The sequence below is a fragment of the Orycteropus afer genome, unplaced genomic scaffold (genome assembly GCF_000298275.1).
Source record: "Orycteropus afer afer isolate SDZICR_OR568_19922 unplaced genomic scaffold, OryAfe1.0 scaffold00098, whole genome shotgun sequence".
NCBI classification, from domain to species: domain Eukaryota; kingdom Metazoa; phylum Chordata; class Mammalia; order Tubulidentata; family Orycteropodidae; genus Orycteropus; species Orycteropus afer.
Genome location: NW_006921685.1, coordinates 4,807,001 through 4,815,811, shown reverse-complemented (window position 1 = coordinate 4,815,811; position 8,811 = coordinate 4,807,001). Strand labels below are relative to the sequence as shown.

Here is an 8,811-nt window from a genome sequence, read left to right as displayed (position 1 = left end):
CTACTTCCGTAGTGATACTGCCTCGGAAACCCAAGGAGGGGTCGCTATGAGTCGGGGCCGACTCGACGGCAAACAACAACAACAACAACATCGCTACCTGGTAGAACAGGTGGGAATGCAGAGGAGGCAATGGATATGAGAAACACAAGACTATAAATAAAGAATTAGATATTGAGATTGAGGGTAAACGTTTATGCCTTGGATAACTAGTCTTGCCATTAAGGAGGTTATGGAAAACAACATGAAAAAAAACATTATTTAGTGGGGAAGAAAAATTTATTTTTGAACTGGTTGAATATGGAGTGCTTCTCCACAATCCAAGTGGTAATGTCCTGTAAGCACTTGGATGTGGAGGCCTGAGGCTAGATTTGAGAGTCATCAGCATGACAATGGTGTTGACACCTTGAGGGTGATGAAACATGGGTCACACACTGACAACAGCTTCAAAGAGGGAAGAAATTGAAGAAGAAAAATTAAGTGAAAGATCATAAGAAGGACCAGTCAGAGAATTAAATTTGTTATAATTTTGTAGCCTATCAGAATAAATCCATCTGTTTAAGTATGGATGTTATTTACAATAGAAGTAAAATAAAAATTGAGGATTGTAAGAATAAAATTTGATTAGTTGTTAATGAAGGTGATAAATATTCAAAAATCTCATTATTCTGGCTCAAAGGTATAATTAATGTTTTCTATTATTTCTCCTTTGTTGCAGGGTGTGTAGGAGACTGGAAGAATCACTTTACAGTAGCCCTGAATGAAAGATTTGATGTGCACTATGAGCAAGAAATGAAAGGATCGACTCTGAAATTTAAAACCACACTCTAGGAAAGGCTTCCTCATCTTAACATTTCTGAGAATATATTTTCTCTTGAGCATTCTTCACTTATTTCCTAGAGAAGTAAATTAAAAATGTATTGTCAAGATTATTTTTTTTTAGAATATAAACTGTATCTATGATTTCCTTCTTGATTTTGCTTCACTTTCTACAAAATGGCTTAATGAGAATTGATCTTTTCCTAAATGGAACACAAAAGTTGACCCCTCTCACAAAGCTATGAAATATGTAAGTTAGAGAGGAAATTCACAACTAATTATGTGTTTTAAAACTTCTCTTTTTTTTTTTTTTTGAAGTATCTACAGTTCTCAGCCCAAATTTTAAATACTTAAAAAGATCAAGATTAATGTAATAGTAAAATTATGTTGACTTTTCAAGTGTAATAAATCAGTCAAGAACTTTATTAGGCCTCAGTTGTTCCTCAAGCATGTAGAATAATTATTCATTCTGATTAAAAGCAAAAATTAAACCCATTATTGTTGAGTCTATCCAACTCATATCTCACTGTAACTTAGTTGAATCAGACTTATAGTGACCCAATGCAAGACAGTAGAACTGCCTTAAAGAGTTTCCAAGTCTGTAAATCCTTACTGAAACAAATTTCCACATCTTCACTTGCCAAGCAGCTGATGGGTTCAGACCAGTGACGTTTTGCTTGTTGTTGTTGTTGTTATGTGCCGTCGAGTCGGCCCCGACTCATAGTGACCCCTCCTTGGGTTTCCGAAGCAGTATCACTACGAAAGTAGATTGCCCAACCTTCCTTCCAAGGAGTGGCTGGTGGGTTTGAACCGCCAGCCTTCTGTTTAGCAGTCAAGAGCCTTAGGTGCTATGCTACCAGAGCTCCCTTTGTTTAGCAGACCAGGTCTTTAACCACTGTGCCAGCAGGACTACATTCATTCTAATTAAACCTTCCTATTTTTATTGTGTAATAGGAGAGTTTTGGATTGAATCAACCAATCAGGAGTCATGTGAAGTTTCATAAGTTAGGTTTATATGGGTATATGAGTTTTTTGGATAAAGGGGCAATGAAATTTTGTGCTTTCTCCTGTAATTTTGTTTATTCATTTTCTATTTTGGGCAATTTTCTCACAAATATCATACAAAGATAAGAGCTCTGAGAATGATATGGGAGCACATACTGTTCTAGCATCTCTGTTTTTTAAAAATGAACAAGCATTCTAAACTCTTTATTTTTATTCTTAAACTTTTGATTGTGATTTGTGTGAAAGATTACAGAGAAAGTTGGTTCGCCATTCAACAATTCATATACATTTTATTTTGTAACATTGATGGTAATCCCCACAATGCAACAACACTCTTCCCCTTCCTCCAGTGTTTCCTGTTTCTGTTTATCCTTCTTTATTATCCATTTTTGCCTTCTGAGCTTTATCCCCACCCTTCTCATCTCCTACTTTGATTTTTCAGAGTGGTTTTTGCCTCTCCACTATTACTGTTCACCTTATAGATTGGTCTTTTGGCTGAAAGTTGAGTGAAGGGGTGAGATCAGACCCAGGCCTGAAGTATGTTGCAAACAAAGGCATGGGGGTGGCATCCTTTGGCCTCGTCTGACTTCATAAGGGGGAGAGAAAATCACCATCAGCAGTATCAGCCCAAGGCTGATTCCTTTGAGGCAAAAGTCAGACGTACCTCCACAATCCAACATTTTTAGCACTTCTGACACCAACCTTCTCTCCCACAGCACTCACTACTTCTATGCTGGGTTTGATAATTCGTTTCAATGACCACAGAGAACTCACAGACAATACTAATAATTATAGGGTATATTAGGTAAGTAATAGGTTACAATTCAGATACAGGAATGCTCAGGGTACAATTCTTTGATCAGGACAGCCTCCCCTCTGCCATGCCTACAGGTACACCTCTCTTTGGCCCTTGATCTCTCAGCCTGCCCCCTGCCCTACTCAAGCAGGTGTTATAAAGCTCCTTAAGTTCTGCCAATAGGTATAACCATTATGTCAGCATACCTCTTGCCCAAAGACAATCAGCTTTCTCATAGGTGGTGGCAAGCCTGCCACTCTGTCTCATGCCAGTCCCTGGTTCTACTGCTACTGCTGCCATCATCTCTCTACCATCTCAGTCAGGGTTCTTGGGCCCAAGGACATGCTCCACTCCTGGCTCTTCTTCTATCTTATGACATTTATATCCCCCTTTTTCATCCCTGGGATAGCTTATTTTAAGCCTAGCAAATGTCAAAACTGAGCAGACCTCACATTAGGGTTCCTTTCATATTAGGGCTCCGTACACTTTATTGGCACAGCCCCACCCACACACAAGAAGGCCATGTAAGTTATTTACATTATTAACAAGCTTTCTGGTCTCCTAAGGCATTTGACTGCTAACCAGAAGGCTGGTGGTTCAAACCCACCAGTCACTCCTTGGAAGGAAGATTGGGCAATCTACATCTGTAGAGATACTGCCTTGGAAACTCAAGGAAGGGTCACTATGAGTCAAATCCACTCAATGGCAGAGAGGTTTTTGTTTTGTTTTGTTTTTTTGTAAATAAGCCACAAACCCTTTACATTTGCATAGGTCCACCCAATCATGTGATGGGAGTCAAAAGACCATGGCCAGAAGACTCATCCCAAGTACTTCACTGCACCACAGGTATCTAAGGGCCATAGTCTTGGGGGTTCCATCAGTCTTTATCAGAATAGTAAGCCTGGTCTTTTTTTTTTATGATTTTGAACTTTTTCCACTCTATCCAGGACCTACTATTATGGTTACTTGAAGAGCAGTTAGCAATGGTATCTGGGTATTATCAAGTTATTCTGGTCTCAGGTTAGTGGAAGATGGGGTTCACATTGGCCATTAAGTCCTTTGGGCCATTTGTTTCTTTACACTGTTTATCTTTTGTGCTATGAGCAGGAAGATACTAATAGTTACACTTTAGATGACCCCTCAGAAGCTTGTAAGACTCCAATCACTACTCATCAAAGTAGGATACAAAATCTTATGTCTGTGCACTATGTTATGTCAATTGACCTTAGAGTCTTCCAAGATTTTTGTGCTGAGCCTCCAGGCCCAGCAACTTATTCCTTCAGGTGTTTGGTTACAGCTAAGAAAATTTCTTATCTTTGCATCCTGCATACTCTATTCACAGATATATTTGCACTATATGTAAATACATATGTAGAAATATCTTCTGTCAAATCTATGTATACTCATGCATAGTCTGTATTCATGTGTATAGTCATAGGCAGTCTTGTTTGTCTTCCCACCCCTGGTCAGTTTGTGTGTCTATTTATGTATCCACTAAAAGCCTATTTTTATTACTGCTGTTACAGGATTGTATGTGTAATAGTCTTTACCTTTGTTGCCTTTAACTGTTGTGCTCCTCCAATGTGTTCCATCACCTTGATCATTTTGTGTTGACCTCCCCCATATTGTATATTCTGTTTCCCTACAGACAAGTTAATGTGTCTACCCTTTAGTTTGTATGCTGACTAAATAACCTGAGAAGCCAGAATATATGAAGAAGAATGGATCATCAGGATTGGAGGAAGACTCATTGACAACCTGTGATATGGAGACAACACAACCTTGCTTGTTGAAAGTGAAGATGAATTGAAGCACTTACTGATGAAGATTAAAGTCTTCAGTGTGGCTTGCATCTCAACAGAAAGAAAATAAAAATCCTCACAAGTGGACCAACAAGCAGGATCACAATAAATGGAGAAAAGATTGCAATTGTCAAAGATTTCATATTACTTATTTCCACCATCAACACCACAGGAAGCAGCAGTCAAAAAATCAGATGACATACTGCACTGGGCAAATCTGCTGCAAAGGATATCCTAAAAGTGCTGAAGAGCAAAGATGTCTTTTTGAAGACGAAGGTGAGCCTAACCCAATCCATGTTGTTTTCAATTGCCTCATATGCATGTCAAAGCTGGACAATGAATAAAGAAGGCATAAGAAGAGATGATGCTTTTGAATTGTGGTGTTGGCTAAGAATACTGAAAGTACCATTGACTGCCAGAAAAATGAACAAATCTGCCCTGGAAAAAGTACAGTCAGAATGACCAGACTTCGTCTCACCTGAGTTGGTCATGTTGTCAGAAGGGACCATTCCCTGGAGAAGGTCATGCATAGTAAAGTGCATGCATGCTATCATGCATGGTAAAGTGGAGGGTCAGCAAAAAAGGGGAATGCCCTCAATAAGATATATTGACACAGTGGCTGCAACAATGGGCTCAGGAATAGCAAGGATTGTGAGGCTGGTGCAGGACCATCCTGTATTTCTCTCTGTCGTACATAGGGTCACTGTGAGTGGGAGCCAACTTGAGGGTGCCTAACAACTACATCCTCTAATTAATAATTTACTCTCCTTCCCCTCACATCCCTGGTACCTTTCAAAGAATGTTTCTTACTGTATGTAAACTTTTTCTTTTTGACTTTTTACAGTACTTGTCTCATACAAGGTTTGTCCTTTTGTGATCGACTAATTTCACCCAGCAAAATGTCCTCTAGGTTCATCCAGGTTATGAGGTTTTTCACAGATTCATTGGTATTTTTTAACATTGCATAGTATTCTATTATGTGTATGTACCATAGTTTGTTTATCCATTCAATCATTGATGTGCACTTAGGTTATATCCATCTTTTTACTATTGCGAATAATGCTGCAATGAATATGAGTGTGTATATATTTGTTCTTGCCATAGCTCATTTCTCTAGGATATATGCCTAGTAGTAGCAGGAGTACCAGATCATATGCCATTTCTATTTCCAATATTTAAAGGAAGTCCTATTCCATTTTCCCCAGTCATTGTACCATTTTTCAGTCATGCCAGCAGTGTATGAGTGTTCCAGTTTCTTCACAACCTCTCCAACATTTGCTGGTTCTGTTATTTGAACCTCAATATTAATGCTGGAGTGAGTTGATGTCTCATTGTTGTTTTGATTTTCATCTCACTAATGGCTAATGAGGAAGAATATCTTGTTGCATAGTGGGTAAGGCATTCAGTTGTTAATCATAAGTCTCCTGTCTGAATCCACCAGCTTTTCCTTGGGAGAAAGATGAGGCAGTCTGCTTTGGTAAATACTTACAGACTTGGAAGCCCTATGGGGCACTTCTCCTCTCCCTATAGGGTCACTATGAATCAGAATTGTGACCATGACAGTGGGTTTGGTAAAAGTTAATAATGGAATGCATTTCTTCATGTGTATGTTGGCTGCCTTAATGTTTTCTTTGGTGAAGCAGCATCTATTTTTGTCCTCTGTCCCTTTTTAATTGTTTGTTGTTGTTGTTGTTTTTGATGTGTTAAAGTTTTATATAAATATTAAATATTAGCTCCTTGTCCAATATGTCATCACTTTTTTTTATTAGTCTGTAGGAGCTCTGGTAGCATAGTGGCTAAGACACTTGCCTGCTAACCAGATGGCTGGCGGTTCAAACCCACCAGCCACTCCTCGGAAGGAAGGTTGGGCAATCCTACTTCCGTTACTTCCGTAGTGATACTGCCTCGAAAACCCAAGGAGGGGTCGCTATGAGTCGGGGCCGACCCAACGGCACATAACAACAACAACAACAACAACAGTATTCGTTTTACACTTTTGGTAAACTCTTTTGATGCACACAAATGTTTAGTTTTCAAGAGATCCCTGTTGTCTAGTTTTTCCTTTCCAGAGTTCTCTTTGTACTATAGAGAGATACCACTGATTTTGTATGGCCACCTTGTACCCTGCCACATTGCTATATCCTTTTATTACCTCTATTAGTTTTCTTGGGATTTTCTGTGTATAGGATCACATAATCTTTAGAGTTCATTTTACTTCTTCTTTGCCAATATGGATGCCTTTTATTTCCCTTTCTTGACTCACTGTTCTGGCTAGGGTTTACAATGCAATACTGAATGTGGTAGTTATGTTTGTATGTCAACTTGGCTAGGCATGTTTGAGTGGCTGGGCAGCTAGTGGTTGTTATTCCCCATGATGAGACTGACAATCAATTCCGTAGTGTGATCTACCACAAGCAGCTGAGTAGCTGCCTCAGGGAATGTGGTCTGCTTCCTGTGTATAAGCAGAAGCCTTGGGGAATGGTCTCTAGTATATGGCTCCCGTGGACCCTGCATGTAGCCATGTCATTATTCAGCAGGCTGCCATGCTCTACTGACCTTGGGACTTATAATGGACTTGAGTTAATGGCCTGCTATGTGGTTTAGTAACATCAGGACTGTGCCTTTATACTTGTCAAACTTGGGCTTGGCAGCCTCAGCAGCCAGCAGCTGTCTGAGTGAAGAAAAGCCTCTAGCTTCAGTGGGCTGGGAGCAAAAGGCAGAGCTGAAGCCCAAGGCTGAGGGGCTTTTACTCAGCCTCTAGAGCCTGGCACTTTGAACTTGGACTTAAAGCCTCCAAATTGTAAGAATTAACTCCTGTTTGTTAAAGCCATCCCATTTGTGGTATATTTCTTGTCAGAGAGGCACTAGGTAACCAAAACACTGAATAAAAGTGATGATATCTGGGCCCCAGTCACAAGGGGAATTGTTTCAGTCTCTTTCCATTGACAATAATATTGACCATTGGTTTTATGTACATGCCCTTAGTATGTTGAGGAATTTCTTTTCTATTCCTATTTTACTGAAGTTTTTATGAAGCAGAAGTATTAGATTTTGTCAAATATCATTTCTGTATCAATTGATATGATCATGTGATTATTTTCCTTTACTTTATTTATGTGGTAGATTATGTTGATTGCTTATCTAATGTTGAATCATCCATGTGCATTGGTATGAATCCCGGTTGATTATGATGTATCATTTTTTGATATGTTATTTAATTCTGTTGGCTGGGATTTTATTGAGAAATTTTGTGTTTATCTTCATGAGGTATATTGGTCTATAATTTTCTTTTTTAGTGGGTCTTTGCCTGGTTCTGTTATCAGAGTAATTCTTGCTTCATAGGGTGAGTTTGGGAGTATTCCATCCTTTTCTATGTCCTGGAATATTTTGAGTAGAATTGGTGTCACTTCTTCTCTGAATGGTAGATTTGCCAGCAAAGTCATCTGGACCACAACTTTTTTTTTTTTTTTTTTTCTTCTTTTGTGCTGGGTCTGTTCAATTTTTTTTACTTCAGCATTTGTTAGTTTGGGTAGGTAGTGTGCTTCTAGAACTTTATTAATTTCTTCTAAGTTTTCCAGTTTGTTGGAGTACAGTTCTTCATCATATTCTATTATTGGATAATAGTATTTTATTTCAGTTGACTGTTGTGATATTGCCTATTTCATTTTGTATTCCTGTTATTTGCACCTTCTCCTTATTTTCCTTTGTTAAATTTGCAAGCGGTTTGTCAATTTTAGTAATCCTTCAAAAACCACCTTCTAGTTTTGTGAAATGTTTCTCTTGTTTTCAGTTTTCTCTTTCATTTTTTTCCTGTTTATATCTATTATTTCTGTACTTCTAATTATTCTAGGCCTTTTTTCATTTGGCTGTTCTTTTTCTAATTGTTGGAGATGTTAGGATAAAGTATTCATTTTGACTTTTTCTTGTTTTTGAAGTTTACTTTTATTTTATTACATTTATTGCTATAAATTGTTGCTAAGCACTGTTTTGCTGTGTGCCAAATAGGGTGGTATGTTGCATTTTCATTCTTGTTTTATTTGAGGACTTTATTATTTCATTTTCTTATTTCTTCTATTACCCAGTAGTTTTTAAGCAGAATTTTTTTTCCAGTTTTCTTATATTTAGTTTTTTGTTGTTGTTGTTGATTTCTAATTTAATAACATTGCCACCTGAGAAGATGCTTTGTAGCATTTCAATGTTTTTAAGTTTATCGAGGTGTGCTTTGTGACCTAATATATGGTCAGTCCAGGAGAAAGTTCCATGAACACTGGAAAAAAGTGTATATGTTGTGCTGCTGTTGGTGGAGTGTTCTATATATGGCTTAAGTTCTAGTTGGTTGATTGTGTTGTTTAGATCTTCTGTATGTTTGCTGAGGTTTTTTTTTTTTTTTTT

The 8,811-nt window shown here is 38.1% G+C and overlaps 1 protein-coding gene across 1 annotated transcript in view; it reads left to right on the top strand.

Moving 5' to 3' along the window:
• LOC103198635 (sulfotransferase 1E1-like) overlaps positions 1-828 on the top strand; it is an 18,649-nt gene extending 17,821 nt beyond the window's left edge. Inside the window, exon 7 of the mRNA XM_007942808.1 lies at positions 716-828. Within this exon, the coding sequence (XP_007940999.1) occupies positions 716-828 (113 nt within the window). The remainder of the gene's footprint in view (positions 1-715) is intronic.
• The last annotated feature ends 7,983 nt before the right edge of the window (positions 829-8,811 follow it).